Raw genomic sequence first — 19,924 nt, 5'->3', positions numbered from 1 at the left:
TTTAGGGCATAGGTTTCTAGACTAAAAAGAACCGTATGAGCCAGCTACACATGAACCACACACATGAAGAGACCACTGAGCCTCCTACAGAGGTCCTGGACCTGGAACTGGACAATGCAGTCCCCCTCACCTCAAATCCCTGTCATCCCTCAGTCTCGGATTTCCCTGTCCCTAGCCTCTAGATCCAGATTTGGAAGGCTCATGAAAGTGGGGCAGGCCCGCTGCGGGGGGGTGGGAGTAAATGTTACGTGTGGGAAAGAAGGCCCAAGTGACACCTGTGGGTGAGTGCTCTCACTGTCCCTCTGACATGATGACCAGCATGTTCTAGAGAGGCTGCTCCATCAACCTGCTGGTCCCTGGGTGCCTCACTATGGACTCATAGCCTGGCCAGAAATAAAACTTTGAGATCTGCAGGTTGTTTGTTCTGCAGGATGGCCCAGCCTCTCCTGACTGATACAGGGATTCTATCTATCGTAACTTGTGAAGCCGTATCCCCAGAGCTTCTGACCTGCTCCATCCAGCTTTGTCTGGTTGCCCTCTGTGCCCTCCTCCCCCCCCCCCCCCCCCCCCCCCCCGTGTGGAGTGCTTCCTGGACCACATGCCTCTTTCTTTGTTGATGCAACTCTTCATTTTGGAAGCATTATCTCTTGTAGCTTCCTACCACGAGAAAGGATGCATAGAAGGTAAATTTTGTGACCTCGTGAATCTAAAAATATTTGGTTTGTACTTTGTCTGGGTGAAGGTGGGAAAATAATTTTACTTTAGGTTTCCCAAGGCTTTGCTCTTTGCCTTCTAACTTCTACTTGTTGCTGTGGAGAAGCCCACAGCCATTCTGACTCCTGACAATCTCGATGTGACCTGCTTCTATTGCCAGGATATTTTTTTGTCCCCATTATTCTAAGCTTCAACAGCAATCTGCTTTAGGGTAGGGCTATTTTTTCCCAATGTGCTGGGCTCCCTGTGGGCCCTTTCAGCCCACATTCTTCAGTAGTGGAGACTTTTCTTGGATTAATTCATTGATGACTCCGCCCACCCCTTGTGTTTTCCCTGATCATTCATTCGGAGTTCCTGTTATTTGATCAATGGACTTTCTGGATGGTCCTCTAATTTTTTTCTCTATTTCCCATCTTTGGCATTCTTTCTTGCTCTACTTTTTTTTTTTTTTAAGGTTTTATTTATTTTAGAGAGAGAACACAAGCGGGGGAGGAGCAGAGGGAGAGGGACAAGCAGACTCCATGCTGATCACGGAGCCTGACGCAGGGTCCGATCCCAGGAACCTGAGATCATGACCTGAGCAGAAATCAAGAGTCAGACGCTCAATTGACTGAGCCAGCCAGGCACCCCTTATTCTACTTTAATAGGGATTTCCTCAACTTTATCTTCCTTTCCCCCTCTTGAGGGTTTTTTCCTCTCTGCTATCTTATTTCAAATTTCCAAGAGCTTTGTTCTCTGTTTCTTTATATGTGTCATGCCTTCATGGGTTGCAATATCGTAATTTCTCTTATGACATTATTAGTAGTTTTGTTGACATGGACTTCTCTCTGTATAATCTCTGTTTCTTCCAAGCTGCTTAAAAAAAAAAAAAATCCATTGGGGGCTTTAGATTTCATGATACAAAGCTTTCCTGAGATGCCAGGTCCACTTTGGCAGCCTGTGAAAGACTGATTAGAAGCCCTGTACACATGCATGGGGCCTTTCCTTTGGGTGATCTGGCTTAGTTGGGCAACCACAGATGCCAAAGAATTTAGGTGTTTCCCTTGGCCTGGTCCTGATGCCCCAGAAAAGACCCTTTGTCTCCTGGCTCTTGCAATCTGAAATGCCAAAAAGGGGGCAGGGTTTGGTCTCAGTATCCAATATCTGTAGGTTCATTTAATCCCCCCATTCCTATTATGGCACCTCTGCCATCAATTATGCCTGGTGTCTCTCAGTGCAAGATGCTCGCTTATACTTTCTTTAGATAATAACCATCCAGTCTTTTGTTAGGATAGGGACGGCTGCACAGAATTAGGGAGGGGATCTGGGCAATTCAGTGCTTCTTAGCCAGGCTTTCTAGCTTATTCTTAGGTTAGCCTCTCATTTATACTCATGTCCAGAGGTACCTAGTGCCATCCATTCATGAACCTTCTGGACATTCCAAGGTTTGTTCCTGGCTATCATTTCAGGATTTCATTTTCTCTGGTCTGTAAGTATTGTAGCTTCAAAAATTGTGTTGTTACTTCCTCCCTTGCTCTCCCCATCCTTGACAATTTCTGTCTTACAACAAGTAAACTTACTGTTGTTTCAGGAGGCTCCGGAAATTAGTCAGTCTACCACCTTTACCAGAAACCCCAGCCACCTTTTCAGTCTTGTACGTCTTTACTCCGCAGACACATCTCCATCTACTTGTTCTCATCTGACTTCCCTACTCTGCTTTTGTATATTCTGTTCCTTCCATCTGACAGTTGATCCCCACCCACCCTCATATATACAATGAGCTACCTCTGCCAGAATCCTATTTAGCAAGAAAAGCATGGATTCATAGCTCTGGGGAAGAGAAATGAATCTCTGGATACCGGAACATACTTCTACATGGTAAAGGCTGCAGGGTCCGAGGCTTGCTTTCTTTTTTTTTTTTTTTTATAAATAATTTTCCTTTTTTTTTTTTTTACGATTTTATTTATTTATTTGAGAGAGAGAGAGAAACAGCATGAGAGGGAAGAGGGTCAGAGGGAGAAGCAGGCTCCCTGCTGAACTGGGAGCCCGATGCGGGACTCGATCCCCAGACTCTGGGATCATGACCCCAGCCGAAGGCAGTAGCTTAACCAACTGAGCCACCCAGGCGCCCCCGAGGCTTTCAGTGAACAGTCATCAAATGGGTGGGAAACCAGCCAAGGGGCTGAGTTTTGCATCCTGAATGCCACAGGGCACAGCTGAAACCCTTAGGGAGACTGCACTCAGCACTCACGGGGAGAGGCCTAGGGACTGCTTTGGGCTGTGGATGGGGGTGGGGTTTGAGGCAGTGCAGGGGACCCTTGACCCAGGCTGGCCTCCCCTCACACAGGGCGGGTGTCTTATCCATGGCTGTGGCCCAATGCCTAGAATAGTGCATACCTGTAGGAGGATGGCCAGTGTATGTGCAGGCGGGGGTGAGGGGGTGGGTATCCCAGCAGGGGTCATGGAGAAAGCCAAGAGTTGTGGTAATCTCAAAGACTGGGGCAGAGTCCCCCACTCAGGCTGGAGAGGAATAGAGAGGGGATGGGTGCTGGTAAGTCCGTGTAGGGCCAGCTCCATCTTTAATGAAGTGACTGATTGTGGCATGTGGTGGGACTACAGAGACATTGTGAATCATTATTTGGTCAGAACACAAATCTCTTAAATGTCATCAACACAATCTGCCTGACAGAATGATTTCTTCCTGCCAGGAGACCCTCTTCCAGGGACCTCACCCAGATGGCCCTTACAGAGCCCACCCCAGAGAAGCACGCCTGTGGTCTTCCCAGAGGGCACCAACTTGATCAGTGAGAGGGAAGTTTAGAGTTTCAGTGACAGACACCCAGGGCGCTCAATCATCCACGCCAGTTTACGGTTCACCACAGCATGCAACAGAGAACGTCTCTCTCAGTTCCTTCTTCGTTACCTGGAAGGACGTTTTTTCTACTCACGACTCAAATTAATTTGGTGAGAAATGGTCGCTCTGAATTTTGTGCGCAGGATGACCTCGCCCCACCCAGCCCCCTTCTCAGGTCCGCAGGCTCCCCTCGCGGTCGGCGGACACGTGCAAACCGTCCTTGAAGGCAAACCACCCAGGGGCTGCCGTCCCAGGCCTCAGCCTTCCGGTTCAGGGGCTGCCGGCGAGGGTCCGGAAAGGGGCTTGTGGCCTTGATTCTGAGGCAGTAGGAAGTTCTGTACTGGCCTCTCCAGTGATGGCCTAGGCCTGTAGAAGGATGGTGGGGCCGAGGGGATGGGGGGAGGAGGGGAGCCGGTGAGAGTCAGGGGCAAGTTGGCAGGGCCAGGGCCAGGAGTACGCGGGCTGGGCGCAGCGGAGTATTTCCTTCGGTAGGCCCGGACAGGGGGTGTGGGTGGGGCGCGGTGGGCGGGGTCCTCGCAGCTGGCGGCGTTTGAAGCCTTCCCCACCGCGGTGGGAGAGGGGCAGCCTAGAGAAGTTGGCAGCTGGCCTGGGGCGGGGAGGAGGAAGGGGCCCCGCGTTCCCCGAACAGCGGCGCCGGCTGCACCAGCACGTAGTTCACTCTTGCAAGCACAGGACGCGGTGGGCACGTCACCCACGTTGCCAGGTTGACCACCAGCCCGGAGCCAGTGCGGCTCCGGCTGACCTAGGCTCACCGGCAGCGCGATCCCCTCCGGGTCCCCGGCCGCCTGGGACCAGTCGGGGAAGCAGCCGGTCCTTCCTGCGCGAGCGGCCCCGCCCCACCCGTGACCTCGCTCCCAGCTGGGCCGCACGGAGGCCCGGAGCTCAGCAGAGGGAGCATAGAGGGGGCGAGCGGCCTGCGTCTCGAGGCGCGGCCACCTAGGAACCCTGCAGCGGTGGGGTGCACGGGGAGCTGTTCCGCCCCCAGGCCAGGCCCGCAGCCCAGCGCCCAGCCCGAGCGGACACGCCTCCTCGCCGTGCAAACGTCGCTCTGGAAGGGAAGAGAGAAGCGGAGGCGAATCCCGCCGAGGCGCACCCATCCCTGGCGCCCCTCACAGGCGGGGTGGAAGGACAAAGGGGCGCCCTCCCGAACGCTCGCTTCCACTCCGGGGTTCGAGGCTGTCACCGTACAGAAGACCCGGCAGGAAAATGCCTCGCGGGTACCCCGCTGCTAGGGGGGTAGGGTGGGGTGGGGAGCGGTCCCCTCACAGCCACGCCCCAGCCCACCGCCCTCGGACGTCCTGCGTCAGCGTGCCCGGCTCCCGGCTCAAATTTCCGCTCCTCCTCCCGACGGCCAAGAGGGCACGCCCATTGGCGCGCGCAGGCCCCAAGGCCCAGTCGGCCCCCCTGGCCGCCGGGATTGGTCCGACCGCCTACCGACGAATCTACGGCGTCCGCCCCTGTCCTAGGCCACGCCCCCTCCTCAGACGCGAGCGCGCGACCCATCCTGACTAGGCGCGCTCTCGGATCCCCGCCCCCTCCGCGCGCGCAGTTCCCCGCGGCCGCCGCCGCCTGTAACCTGCGCCGCCAGGATGTGGCTGGGGGCTGACGTCGGGTCCAGATGTGGCCCCGGCCCCGCCCACCCCCGGGGCCGGGCCGCCCACACCGACCCGCGGCGCGCACGGCGGCTGTCCCGCCTGCCACAATGCGCGGCGAGGCTGCGGCCGCAACTTGGCGAGGTAGTCTCTAACGTCGCTGCTTGGCATCCCTAGGACAGGCCGCCCCTGACGCCGCGCGGGGACCCCATTGGCCCGCGCCCCCCATGCGCTCACTCTTTGGTGCCCGGCCGGGCGGGCGCCGCGCGGACGCGGAGCCGCGCGGGTGACGGCAGAGGCGGCTGCGCGCCCAGCCCAGCCCGCGGAGAGGGCGCGCCGCGCCCCCGCCCCCCGCCCGCTCTCGGGAGGCCGTGGGTGCGGATGCGCCTCTGACGACTCTCAGCGACCAGCAGTGCCGCCGGCCCGCCGGCCGGAGCCCGCAGCATGGCAGCCGCCGCCTATGTGGACCACTTCGCCGCCGAGTGCCTCGTGTCCATGTCGAGCCGCGCGGTCGTGCACGGGCCGCGGGAGGGGCCGGAGCCCGGACCCGAGGGCGCGGCCGCCGCTGTCGCCGCCACGCTGCCCCGCGTCGAGGAGCGCCGCGACGGCAAGGACAGTGCCTCGCTCTTCGTGGTGGCGAGGATCTTGGCGGACCTCAACCAGCAAGCGCCGGCGCCCGCCCCGGCGGAGCGCAGAGAGGGCGCCGCGGCCCGGAAGGCGAGGACCCCCTGCCGCCTGCCGCCCGCGCCGCCACCCGCCCCCGAGCCCGCCTCCCCCGGCGGCGAAGGTGCGGCGGCCGCGCCCCTCAGCCCCGCGTGGAGCGAGCCCGAGGCCGAGCTCGAGGCGGGGCTGGAGCCGGAGCGGGAGCCAGGGCCCGCGGGGAGCAGCGAACCCGGCCTCAGACAAAGGGGCCGGCGGGGCCGAAGTCGCGCGGACCTGGAGTCCCCGCAGAGAAAGCACAAGTGCCACTACGCGGGCTGCGAGAAAGTTTACGGGAAATCCTCGCACCTCAAGGCGCACCTGAGAACTCACACAGGTCAGTAGGGCCGCCCGGGCGCCCCGAGCGCGCGGACGGGGACAGCACAGGCCACCGGGCCACGCCCCCGGAGCTGCCGGCGGGGCGCGAGGGGCGGTCGGGCCGGGAACGGTCGGGGCCTCGCCCCTTCCCCCGCCATACGGTCCTGCGGTCGGACCCGCGCGCCGAGCGAGGCGGGTCCGGGAGCTGGGAGCCGGCGCCCGCCCGGCGACCGCGCCCCCGCCGGGCACGCCCCCTCCCCGGGCACTCTCGGGCGGGGCCGCGGGGGCGGATGTCGTCATCTGGGCTGCGGGCGTATACCCCGCGGGGGCCGGGGGGCGGCGCGGGCAGGTGCGGGCGAGCTGGGTGGGGGCCTCGCGTGCTGCTCCGGGAGATGGGCCGCGGGAGCGCCCTGGGGCCGCGGGGGAGGGGTGCCCTCGCCCCGGCCCCTCCCCTGCCGGCCCCTCCCCCGCCGGCCTTAGAGCGCGCTCGGGAGGGGAGGGACCCGCCCGGCCCGGCCCGGGCGAGCGGCGAGCGAAGTTCACGCGGGGACAGGGCTCCCTCCAGCCACTCGGCACATTCTTCGCTCTCCTCTTCCTGTAATTTTTCCAGCGTTCTAAGGTTTAATTTGTCGAAACCGGAGCCAGCAGCGGCCGACGCGGGGGGCGGTCCGGGTTCTCGGCCGGAGGCTCTTTGTGGGAGCCCCGCCCATCCGGCCAGCGGAGGCGCGCCCGACCCCAGGGGGCTCTTCGGCCTGGGGGCGCTTTCGCTCGCCTAGTACATAGCCCGTTCCTCCGCGCCCCCTTCTCCGCCCTGCTCTCACCTGCCGGGTGCCGGATGCGTGCGGGCACCTGCACGGGGGCGGTCGGTCTCAGAGGACCATCGCCTGACCCCCCCAACCCCCGGGCAGCCCTCCCCTTCGCACGGGCCCGGGACCTCGTCGTTGGTTGTTTTTCGTTTTCTTAAACACAAAGGTGGGATGCAACCTTTCTCACCCAATTTGGTTTTAAAGAATTGTGTGTTTTTCCTGGGCTCACGCTAACTCTTATGTTACACTTAATTCTTCCACATTTGGAGCAGGTTAAAAACCCGTATAAATACAGTTACCTTGATACCAACGATTTAGACTTCACATTTATAAAACAGTACAGAAACTGGTTACAAGACTGGCTTAAAAACTGCAGTCCTCAAGACCCTGGAGCTGGAAGACCCCCTTCTCCTGGTATATTTGTAACTGAGCAGTCCCGAGGTCTGCAGGTGTCAAAGCCAGCGGATTTCAGACAAACCTTTACCTCGGAGGCTGCCCACGCGGTTTTGTCCCTTGCTGTGGGCGCCCCAAATCACGTGGCTGGTGGTGGGGTCGAGGGTGAAGGCGGGGCCATTTCTATTCATTCTGAGTCAGAATTAAGGGTGTGTGGACCGAGATAGGGGGTGGGGTTAGTGTAGGGTTGTTGGTTCAGCTTGGGAACGTTACTGCAAGGGTGGGTGTGGCCGTGGAGGAGGGGCCAAACTAGGTTGGGATCCTGGAGCACCCAGATTACGGGGGCGGGGGCAGGGCGTGGGGCGTGGCTCGAGGACCGCCTTGGGGGGCGAGGCCGGCACTGGACCGGTAATTTAAGGATTGGAAGCTTCGTAGCCTGTTTGACTGTGGCCTTCCAGGGGGCTAGCGGGGTTCGAGAATTGCGGAGGGGCTGGCTGAGGGGTGGGGCTCACTGTCATGGGCGGGGCAGGCTTGGACGGGGGACCGGAGCTGGAGGATAACTGGTGGGTTGCCTTGCTCCCTGATTCAGGCTCTAGTGTCCCTGATGGGGTCCCTTGGCTAGAGGATTGGGCAGAGGCGTTGGGAACCCAGGCCTCCCCCGGTGGGGTGGAATCCAGTCTCCCTGGGGTGCTTTGAAACCCTAAGCAGAAAGAAGAGGATGGACCCCACACTGGCTGCAGTGTGCTGGGTCTAAGAGCAGGGAGGTGGCCTTGCCCTCCAGGTGAGCCCTACCTCCAGAGCAGATGTAGACCTCCAAGTCAGGAGTGTGCGGGGTTCCTTTGGGGCCCTTGGGAATGCAGATTTCCAGGTCCCAGATATTGACCTTCCGCCGAACAGTTTTAGTGGTGCCCCAGGTGAATCTGATTATGAACCAAGAAAGAACCTGCTTCTGGAGGGTGTCTGGTTCAGCTTCAGGTGGAGAGCACCTCTAGGGAGCCCATTTCCAGCCTGTGCCCAGGTGTGCAGAACATAATTAGCTGGTGTTCATAAAGGAGACAGGGGTAGCCCACAGGCCACAGTGGGTGACCGAGAGGCCAGGCTACCCTGGGAAGACCTGAGCAGCAGACCTTGGTTCTGAGGTAGCTGTGGTTTGGTTTGTGGACTTCCAGCAGCTTTCTGGGGGGGTCCCTGCCGGCAGTGGTTCAGGTCATGCCAGGCCTTCTACTCAATAGGAACCGCCGCCACCACCACTCCACCCACCTGTAGCGATTTCATGGCAGGGGGTGAATATCAAAACCTCTTTAGCCAAGAAGGCAGTTTACAGCTTGCTCTGTCTAGCCCTGTGGCCAAGGATGGGTCCCCAGACCTCCCTGCAGCTTGGTGATGTCTCCCCTGACCACTTGGAAGATCTGTGGGAAATGAGGCTGTGAGTTTGACAACCCTTTGGGAAGTACAAGGCTCAGCCTTGACTCTGGGGAGACCGGGCCTTCCCTGACTCTGCTGTGATCTCCCACCCCCACTCCCTGCCCGACTGAATGCAAAAGAGCTGCTTGTCCTGGTTAGTTGTGTGCCAGTCTCCTGGGGACTGATTACCCTGTCACATTTAGGTAATTGTTGATGTTATAGCAAACACGTGATGAAACAAAGACACGTTTTTGCAGCTCAACTCACTTTTTTTTTTTTTTTTAAAGCCACTTATTTGGCTAGTCAGAACTTCCCAGTCCAGATCTGGGAATTTGCTAAGTCTTGCCTTGGGGACCAGGAACATATTTTCTTGGAGGCTGAAGGGCTTTGATGTGAACATTCAGGACTTTCAGAAGGAAAGGCCTAGGGCCCTTTGAGGGCAGATCTTCCCCCTGAGCCAGCCAGGCCCTTCACCTGGAGATTCCTGCTTGTTGTCTGGAGTGGTGGGGCTTGGCAGACCCCTAGCAGAATGGTCACTCAGCCTTTCTTGGCAGAGATGCTTTGAATACATTCCTATTTGTTCCCACAAAGAATTGTTTTCAGAATGCCTCTGTGCCCTGCTTTCCCTGCAGCACCGGGAGCTAAAACATCCACTCACTAGCTGCCTGGGCTGGGTCCGTATCAGCAGCTCTGGGGGGCTGGCTGGAAAGGGGGGCACTGTGCTGTGCATGGCTCCTCCCTTCTGCAGACCTCGACGGAGACACATCCCTGGTCACCTGGCCCTCTTTGGGGTGGGGGTGGGAGTAGAGTAAGATTGCATTCTCTCAGCCATTTCCCGTAATAATTTGGGTGGGGTTAGTTGGAAGTTTATCTTGAGCCACTGAACAAGGGATTTGATCATGAATGAGATTATTGGGGCAGGGTATTTAGGTTCCCTCCCCCAACACAAACTCTGGCTGTAGAGCCTGGTTTCCAACCACACTGCTCTCCTGGCCCCATCGCAGCTGTGTCGGACCCACAGCCTGTCGAGTGGAGGGTGAACGGCTGGGGTCTCCTTCACCTAGGGTGAAGCCAGGCTGGCAGAGGGCCAGCACTTTGTTCAGGATACATCCAGGCTGGCAGTTCCTGTCCCTGCTCCCTCACGGTCCCGGGCTGCCAGTGGGCCTGGTTGTGAAATTCTTCAAACAGCACAGAAGCGAGTAGACAGAATGTGTCAGCCTTGCCCTCCTCTGGCTAACCACTATCACCGCATGTTGGTGTGTCCCTTTCCAGACCCTTTTAATGGATTTGCATTATGCGTGCGTGTGCGTCCACACAGACATTCGAAAAATACACATGCAGGATGGTAGCGAATACATTCTACCACAGGCTTTTGTTGTGTGCTTGTTTAATGAGGCACCTTCATTCTTTTCCCTGGCTGTGTGGTACTCCAGGGGGCCGTGTGGCTGTGCAGACGTAACTGGGAAGCCTCCCACCCGTTGGAAGGATAGCTGTGTTGCCTTTCCCATTTTTCATTGTTCCGTGCCCGCAGCAGTGGACTCTGGTGTGGGTCTTGGTGCGGAGGGGCTGGCATTTCTGTAAGATCGAGCCCTGGCAGGGTTACTGACCGTGGTGTAGACAGCAGTTCAGTGCACTGTGGAGTTAACTATGTTGACTTAAAAGACACATTATGTTTTTAAAGGAAATAGCACATTATGTTTTTAAAGGAAATAGATGGAGGTCTTGGTCTCCCCAGTACTGAGGTTCCTGCTGTGTTGCTGCCTTTTTTTTTTTTAAACTTCTCCCAGTTCTCCTTTTGCACATGTGAGATCATCATATTGAGAACATTTAAAACAACACTAACAAAACCACCATTACTCTCTCATGCCTCATGACCTCCCACCATCTTTACTTGGCTTACGCTGGGGCCCGGCCTGGGTGAGGGTTCAGCCCCTGTCGCAGTTAGGTGTGCCCACCCCACTCCCCACCCCTGTGCCTCCTGGCTTGTTGGCACTGGGCACGAGGCTGGTGTGATGCCATTTGAAACTCTCCCTTCTCTGGCTAAAAGAGGGCTGGAGCCCCTCCTATGTGAACAAGCTGATAGCACTACACTTCACTTAACCAGAGGTCCTGTGGGGGGCTTCAGATGTGGAACACAACAGAGGTGGCGCCCTGCCCCTTCAGAGTCGGTGCTCTGAAGCCCACTCACTGAACTGAGCTGCGACAGCCCAGACACGGTTAGGACCTGTTTGCTCTAACCTTCCTCTGAATCCAGTTCGTCGTTGGGTTCCTAGACGTAGCAAATCAAAAGGGGAAGGGGGAGATATGTTAATAGCAGCTACAAGCAAGGAAGGAAAGAAACCAAGTTATTAATACGTATGCATCTGTACTTAAATATATAACTCAAGAAACCCAACAAAACCAAACAGCACTGGAACAAAGGTGGGGCTGTTAGTGGAGGGGCACGATGTACTGCCCAGTAGTCCCTGAGGCCTGTGTTCTGTCATAACCGGCATTTTATAACAGTGATCTTGAGGTATCAGGGCACTGTTAAAATGTGTTTGGTTTGTGCTTTAAGAAAGCAGTTAAACTAAATTTTTGAAATGAAAACTTCTAGAATGACATGCTCCGCTCTCACAGTTGTTATCTAATGCTTGTAGACTGCTTGCTAGGGGCTGCATGGTTCTGTTTGCATTCGTCTCCAGTAAGCTGTTTCATCTTCCCAAGGACCCTGTGAAATAGGCACGGTCTTCAAATAAAGATGCCAAGGCTCAGATGGGTTAGGGAATCTGCCCAAGGTCACACAGCAAATGAGGGGGGAGCTGAGGTTTGTGCCTGGGCAGCCACACTGCTGAGTTCCGGTATACCCGAACTGTGTCTGACTGCGACTCCTGTCTGGACCTGTGTTCTGGAGCATGACAGGCGGGCTGTGCCTCATGGTATTAGAAGCCTGCATGCCCCCAGCACACTGCTCCCCCCACCCACAGATTCCCATTCTGAAATATAGTGAACGCTCAGACGTTCTCCTGGACTCATCAGTTAAACATTTTGTCACCCTCTTTTTATCCCTTTTCCCCTTCCTCTTTTCCCTCTAAGTACTGTATTTTGTCCCTTCCCTGTCTCTCCTTTTTCTTTAAATAGTACGTATTATGTAATGTGCAGTCCATATTCAGTTTCCCTAATGATTCCCAAAATGTCCCTTATAGGATGCAGGATCCAGTTAATCACACATGGCGTTTGGTTGGCCTGTCTCTTTAGTTTCCTGTTGTCTGGAGTAGTCCCCTATCTTGTGGCCTTTTGTTGCATTGGCATTTAGGGATCCAGACCAGTTGTCTTGTGGAATATCCCGCAGTCTGGATTTGTCCAGTTGCTTCCCCCTGATTAGGTGCAGCCTAAACAGATTTTGGTCAAAAACACGGCACAGGTAATGTTGGGCACTTCCATGCACCACCGTGGGAGCATGTGATGTCAGGTTGTCTAGTTGCTGGATCACGGCTGTGGTTAAGGCGGTGTCTGCCAGGTCTCTTCACTGTGAAGGGACATTTTTCTCTTGATAATAAGTAACCAGTAGGGTGACACTCTGAGGCTGGGTTTTTGGAGGGTTAGAGTGCTGCTGGGCCTGTGTGTATAGCCAGGTGCCTGGCTGGTACAGGGGCGGTGTCTCGTCACCTTTATTCAACCCCCTTCAATCTGGTCCACCTGGTAGGTTTCTGCTGCTTCTTCCAACGTCAATGACTGGACAAGCACTGGGATTTCTGGGTCCTGCTGTTGGGAGTCCTTTTAAAGTCAAAAGGATAGCTCAGCCAAGTCTTAGGTGCTCCCTTCCCAGATAAACAACACGCCCTAATTTTACTTTGAGTGAAAATGTTTCCAGATGGTATTTATAGCCTGTTTTTTTTTTTTTTTTTTGTTAGCCCACCGGCACCCTGGCTCTGTGGCCACAGGTGACCCATCCCCCAGGCCTGAGTAGGGCCTGCAGCCAGTGATACCCTCAAGGTCCTGGTGGGTCTCTGCATCCTTTCCAGAAAAAAACAAATATTGATCTAAGTCCACACACCTGAGTCTGTTTTACTTCCCTTTCATTAGCCCCAAGTGGGATTATTTTCTTGAGAAGTCAGCTTCCCATCAAAACGGAATTAAACTTTGGAGTGTTCTCTCGGCTTGGCATTTTCGAAGCAGCTACTGTGGTGGGACTGGGATGGGAGGGTAGTGGGGGTTTGGGACCCTGAGCTCAGAAGGCCTTGGCCCCTGCTCTCAGTCAATATAATGGAGACTCGAATGCTAACTTTTTATTTTGTTCGCAGTGATTTGACACTAGGCACTTGATGTAAGACAAATCGTCACCCAACCAAAAGCTCTGCCGTTTGGCTACACACACACACACACACACACACACACACACACACACACACACACTCTCTCTCTCTCTCTCTCTCTCTCTCTCTCTCTCTCTCTCTCTCTCTCTCTCTCTCTCCTGGATTTTGGTTCATTGATTCAGTTTGATCTTACGGTCCCCCTAAACCCCAGATTCCAGCATCTGTGGATCAGCTGTGTGCAAGTCAGGCTTCTTGGAGGCACGGAGTTCCCTCAGCTGAAAGTAGGCTGTGACAAAGAGATGGATCAGCTGCCTTGCCGACCCCCTTGCCCCTCTCAGTGCCCTAGCACTGAGTGCCTTCTGCCCAGCTCCCGTCCCTCTCCTGACCCAGGGCCTGGGCGTCGTCACTGTTTGCTGTTGGGTGTTGTGTGCATGGTGGGAGCAAGTAGCCTTGACCAGTCCATAGTTTTAACTAACATCATTCTGGACGAACAGAACAGAGGGTACAGGTGTTTTTTTGGGGGGGTAATGTTGAGCAGGGGGTCCTGTTTATTGTTCTCCTTTTTTGAAGTTCATCACACAAAAACACTTGCTAACCAGGAACTTGGCCACACTCCGTGGCGATTGGCCAGTCTGTCCCAAGGTGACCTGCTTGGGAGAGCGCTGAGGCTTGATGCCTCAGATTAAATGTCCCTGCTTTGCTGCCACAGGGGCGTGGCCTTCCCTGCATGGGTGGGTGACCCATGGTCCCTGAGCACAGGGTACAAGCTCGTCTCCTTGGAGCTAGAGTCCAGGGTACATCATGAAAGAGCTTTGCAAGGAATGGGGGCCCAAATTAAAAATCACTTGCCAGGGAGCACATGGTTTGGTGCGTGCATCAAGGGCTCCTGTCCCAGGAGCTTCTGGAGGTGGGGTTCTGGCACCTGCCTGTCTCCTGCGAATACTGGCCAATTGGAAGGAAGCTTGGGAATGGGAAGAAGATGAAGTGGGCTCAGAGGAGCTCAGAAGTCTTCTTGCCCCCCACCCAGGACCACCATAGAGACATGGAAGGACATCAGCAAGGTGATGGCTCGTGGTCAAGGTCCCAAGTTGGGACCTCCTGACACTCTTGCGTTAAGTAGACCTGAGCTCATTCTCCTCATGTATGTGTAGGATCTATGATATAGGCAGGAATTTCCACCCCTGTAAACTTCTTCTCTGAGCTTTTTTACTTGTCTTTAACTCTCTTTAATGGTATACATGTTCACACACACAGGATCAAGGGAACTTGGTTTGGGGCTAGAGGTAGAAGTTAGTTAATGGCAGATCAAGAATAGAGGTTTTTGCAAGGAAGTATTGGGAAAGAGAGGAAACAGAAGAGGCATTCGTGAGCTTAGAGCTCCGCCCTTTGGGGGGGAGGGCTCCAGGCTTCTAGGTGTGTCCTTGGGGCCCAGTGATGTTTTGCCTGGGCCATCAGCTGGGCTGGTTGTTCAAAACCGTGTCTGGGATCAGGGGAAGGGTCTGGAAACTGGTGTTGGCACTATGAGTGCACCTCAGACATCTTACCAGTAACCAACTCCAACATATTTTCATTGAAAGAGAAATAATAAATGTGAGCTAATTACAAAGTTGCCATTGTAACAGGTGCTGGACAGTCCAGCTCCTTAGCTGTCTCTCTGTTGTCTTAGTTAGCACTCTGCAGTCTGCTTTCCTGACTTACTGCCTCACGGCAGTGTGCGAGAGCCCACGGGGGACTCCAGCTCCTTGCAGCCCTGTGTGCTAAGGGCAGTTTCCCAAGGCTTCCTCGTTTTTTCCAGAGTGCCCCTTTTTGGCTGCTTTCATGGCATGTCCTGCTTTCTAAAATTACTTTGCTGCTTGGCCTTATGCATCAGGGGATATCAGAAGGGTCTGAGGGGCTTTGCAGATGCTGTTTTTTTTATCATGATGAAGCATAGTCTCAGCATTTTATGCCATGCCATCTTTGTGGGGGTTCTATAGTCTGGCCAACAAGCGTCTGCCATCATGGGCATCCTGTTTCCCTGTTGGTGAGCACGAAGGTGGTTGTCCTGAGTTACTGTCAGGCCTTTGGGTCTCGCAGGATATTCAGCCTCTGCTCCTTCTAGGTTCTGATTTGAAGCTGTCCTTCCCTAATGATCCGTGGGCGTTACATGTTAGCATTTTGCTTTGGATGGGTTGCCTCATTCTAAAGTGTACTAACTTTGGCCTCCTAAAAACTTCCACTTTCATTTCCCTTTCCCTGATCTCACTTGTCTCCCTGAATCTGAGCTGAGCATTTAAACTCCTTCCCATACCCAGGCCCTCCTGTCCCACATTCAGCACTGCACATGGCCTCTGAAGACAGATATTTATGTGTGTGCATGTGCGTGTGTGTGTTTGCGCATGCGTGCACACTGTCAGCCACCTGCCAAAGCTCAGGAGATTGTTCCTTTGGAAGTAATCCAGTCACAAGGCATCTGGCCAGGTGGCACAGGCTGCAGCAGGGATGGCTTTTTCTCCATGACCCCCCAGTGGGGCTGTTTCACATCCAGGCCAGTAACTTGCAAGAGCACAGAAGGAAGGAGCAGTGTGTGCTGGGTAGGTCTGTCCTTCAGGGTAGAGTGGGGACCCTGGAGCCAAGCTGGAGGGTTTGCATTCCTGGTCCCTGATGGAGTCTTCCTTCTCAAGCCATTCTGCCCTTGACCTTTTCTGCTGGGGCAGACAGCCTGGTATGGGGGCCTGGCTGAGGCCAGGTGAATGGAAGCTCTTTAGCTACCCAGCTAAGTGTGCAGCCCTGTGTGCCCTCACTTATGCTCTCCTCCTCCTCCCCTCCCTCTTCCCCTCCCCCTTCCTCCTCCCCCTCCCTTTCCCTAGTCTTCCTCTCCCTCCTCCCCTCCCTCTTCCCCTCCCCTTCCTCCTCCCCCTCCCTTTCCCTAGTCTTCCTCTCCCTCCTCCCCTCCCTCTTCCCCCTCCCCCTCCCCCTTCCTCCTCCCCCTCCCTTTCCCTAGTCTTCCTCTCCCTCCTCCCCTCCCTCTTCCCCCTCCCCCTTCCTCCCCCTCCTTTTCCCTAGTCTTCCTCTCTCTCCTCCCCTCCCTCTTCCCCCTCCCCCTTCCTCCTCCCCCCCTTTCCCTAGTCTTCCTCTCCCTCCTCCCCTTCTCCTGCCCCCTTCCCCTCCCTTTCCCTAGTCTTCCTCTCCCTCTTTCCCCTTCTCCTGCCCCCTGCCTTCTCTCCCTTCCCTTCCCTTCCTCCTCTTCTTCCTCCTCCCTTCCCCTTCCCCCTCCTCCACCTCTCCCTTCTTCCTTCTGCCTCTTCTCCCTTCCCCTCACCCTTCCCCCCTGTTCATCTCTCTCCCCTTCTCTTTTCCCCCCTCCCCTTTCTTCTCACCCTGCTTGCACCCTAGGATATAAGCACATTTTTAATCTGCCTTCAGGGGTTTCCAGCCCACAGGACTAAGGCAGGAGGTGTGCTGGGGAGTAGGGCCCCAGGGGCTTGAGAGCCGGTGAAGACCCCTCTCCTTGGTGCTGTAGCTCTGGCTCAGCCTGGGAGACCCCATGGGCTGGCTTCCTCCTCACACCCTCTGGGGATGCCCTGGCAGCCCTTCCCAGTATGGTAGCCCGGTGGGCTGTTCCTGGGCAGTCGGCCTCCTCCTACAGAACGGGAGGTAAACACTGGGTCACCTTGGCAACTGGCAGAGCTGGGGCTCAAAGCGCTGGTGGCAAGAGTTCTCATTGTCTCAAGTTTCTGGGATGCTGTTTTTGTTTTGATTTTTTTTTCTTTAATTAGCTGGAGTGACTAAGATACCAAAATGCCTGACCTGGTTCCTATAATTTCTTAATAAACATTTATATTGCCTTTATAGGAGGAATGTTTCTTCCTGTGATTCAATGACTTTTTCTTCTAAACTGTGGCGAGGCAGGGCGGGGGTGGCACAACCCCCCCCCCCCCCCCCCCCCCGCATACAGCTGGCTGGGCCGCAGGCCTGAGGGGAGGGGGGTTGCCTGGCAGGGGTCCAGGCACTGGGAGCATTGACGTAAACACCACACCAGGATTGTATTGGCTTTGAAGTTGATTAAGTTCCATGGAAAATTTGGGGGTGATGCCTCTCTTATCTCGGGGTGTTCAGATCCCCATAACTGGAGCTTCAGGAAGCCATCTGTCAGACCCGTAAGTCTTTCTGAGCCCTAGCAGTGCTCTCTCCACCCAATGCCAGGTTCTCCTGGGAGGCCAAGGTGTGAACTAGTTTCACACCTCGGTACAAGGTGACGCTTTGGTGTTTGCTGTTAAACAGTAACTGCCATGTAGGTAACTTGGGCTGGATGTGTCAGGGCGGGTCTCCTGTCACCCTGCTGGCTGTCTCAAGGAGTGCCGGGAGAGGGGTTCTGGGCCAGGCAGGGCCCTGGGTGTGGTGTGTCCTTTAAGCCGCTCTGCAGTTAATACCCAGGCCTGTATCCATGGTCCCTTCTTCATCGTGGGCATGTAGGCCCCTTGGTTCTCTTCTCCCTACACAGACAGGCTGAATTCTTGCTGGGTCAGGCACGGCTGCCCCGTGGCCCCTCCCTCCTCAGTTTCATTGCGGATGCCCTGTGTGTACCTTGTGTCGAAAGCCTTTTCCTGCAGCAGGGGCTATTGCGATCACCGTGGGGGGAGAGTTCCCCCCAACCCAAAACTGAAGGAAATGTCTGTATGTGTTGCATTTATTTTGTGGTGAGTGGTGTTACTGGCATTACTGGTTCATGCACTGTACCTTTAAGCTTTTCCAGCTTTTTCCGTCAAGTGCTGGGCAGCCTACTTCCCTGGGCACTGAGAAGCCGTCTCGTCATCCTTTCTCCCTTTGTAAGGGATCCTTTTCAAGGATGTATGCAGAATTTGATTTTTTTTTTTTTGGTGAAGAATTTTTTTTTTTAATAATGTTGGAGAAAAGACACAAATTGAAGATATTAAACTGGTATTGAAAAGTGTTGGCAGTCCAAAGCCCTAATCCATTTGGGAGTTTTGTCAAAAACCCAGTGTCTCTGTGCCCTTTGTAAGTCCTAACTAACAACCTGGGCTTTGGACTTCCAGCCCCGCTGCCGTGCTCCCCTCCCAGCTGCAGCTGCTTCTGGAGCCTCTCAGTGTTTTTATCAGAGGAAGTCCTTTTTGCCTGATACGCTTTGTCCTTTAAACAGAGAGACAAAATGGAATGTTGTTGAGGACTCTGGGCTCTGGAGTGAGAACAGATCGAGCCGGCCAGTGTTCTTATGTGGCAAGCAGGTCGGGGCGAGCTGAGCTCAGAGGAGAGGAGGGTAATGGGACCGCTCCAGTGCCCGGTAGGAGGTGCGTGAGACATGTGGTGTGTGGTGTGTGAACGGGTTGTGTGCGGGTGCGGTTTGCATGTGTCTGGGTGGTGTATATTTAACTTGCTGGAGCAGAACTTTACCCAGAACTGTAATGCTCACCAGCACCTGAGTGAACATTTTTGCTGCCTGCTCTTTTGGAGAAAAACAACAACAGATGCTTTAGAACTCCTTTTTTGAAGCAGGTGCCCGCTCACGCCCCCACCCGCTGGTACAGTGTGTGGGGTGAGCCTCCCCGGGAGTGCGGCCCCAACTGGGCCCCAGCCTCCATGCCCCAGTACGGAAAGTGCCCGTCCTGGGCTGTGGGAGGATGAAGCGGGAGCCAGGAGCCGGGCTCCTGGAGGCCAGTGCAGACGTGAGGCTCCTGGAGCATCTTGTTGCTATGGAGACCTGCTGCAGGGCGGAGCTGCGCTCAGCCTCGGGACGGTGGCCCCCTCTCAGGTGAGCCTCACCGGTTACCAGGGAACGGAGCCTCCCAGGCCCCAGCCAGCTGGGCTGGGCCTGCTGTTTTTTAAGGCGCAGAAGCGGCTGAACTGGGAGCTTGAGGTGAAAGCCGCCGTCACTGGGCACAGAGCGGCTCTGGTGGGACCAGCAGAGACGGGCACCGGGCTAGCAGCTTCTCCCCTCCGCAGGGTCAGACAGTCTCGTGGTGACAGGTGCTGTGCTATCCTGCCGGGCGACTCCACCTCCATGGAAGGACTTCCCGGGTCCAGGTGTGCTCTGGGTGCCACTTGGCAGAAGCATGCCCACCCCTCGGGGAGAAGTTTGGTAACTGGCCGCCTGGCTCGGCAGCAGCCCTGCGGCTCCTTCAGGTGGAGGGCGCTCGGCTCGGCTGTCACGGCTGCTTCGGCGCGCAGCCAGGGAATCCCACTCAGGACTTACATTTGCTATTTTTATAGCTTTCCTGGGCTTCTCCGGTTTCAGCACGCATTCTGCTTCTTGTTTGCAGGAGGAATTGCTTTCGTGAGCTTTGGGCCATGTGGGTTCCCCCCTCCCCCACTTTCTTTTCTTTCATTTTTTGGGGGGGACAGCAATTTGATGTTTGTAGATAGGAGAATTGTTTCCTAAAGGGAAGCAGAAAAGCGTTCTTGAGGCTGGCTTTTCAGCTGTCGGACCACAGTTTCATACCCCTTTCCTTCTTGCTTTTCATCTTTGTGAGTGTATTTGGCATCAAGATGCTTCCTGTGTGGTCTGAGGTGAATATTTTGAATGAATATAAGGGCTGAGGGCATTGATTCTGAGATAACACCTGGGCACCAGCGTGGCCTTCCTTCCTCTCTCCTGGCATCTCCTTGTTCCAGAGGATATTTGTGATTGTTGGGTGGGGGCAGGGGCTCCCCGGTCCCCCGTGAACCTGTACCTCTGCTCAGCCAGGAGAGGCTGCTGGGGGCCTGGGCTGTTCCTGTGCCCTGCTCACGTGGTGGGCTGTGTCCCTTGCCTGCTCTGAGCAACGGGGCTGTGGGGAGCCCCTGAGCTGGGCACACCCCGCAGCCCTGCGCAGGACCCACTGGCTCAGGTGTCCACTCGACGTCCCCCCGGGG

At 55.7% G+C, this 19,924-nt stretch overlaps 1 protein-coding gene across 1 annotated transcript in view; it reads left to right on the top strand.

The window, feature by feature from the left end:
• The first annotated feature begins 5,133 nt into the window (after positions 1-5,133).
• KLF13 (Kruppel like factor 13) overlaps positions 5,134-19,924 on the top strand; it is a 49,588-nt gene continuing 34,797 nt past the window's right edge. Inside the window, exon 1 of the mRNA XM_027570474.2 lies at positions 5,134-6,196. Coding sequence (XP_027426275.1) covers positions 5,605-6,196 — 592 coding nt within the window. The 5' untranslated portion in view covers positions 5,134-5,604. The remainder of the gene's footprint in view (positions 6,197-19,924) is intronic.

This window comes from Zalophus californianus, chromosome 6 (genome assembly GCF_009762305.2).
Source record: "Zalophus californianus isolate mZalCal1 chromosome 6, mZalCal1.pri.v2, whole genome shotgun sequence".
In the NCBI taxonomy this organism is placed as follows: domain Eukaryota; kingdom Metazoa; phylum Chordata; class Mammalia; order Carnivora; family Otariidae; genus Zalophus; species Zalophus californianus.
The sequence above is the reverse complement of the archived record's forward strand: the minus strand, read 5'-3'. Positions and strand labels throughout refer to the sequence as shown.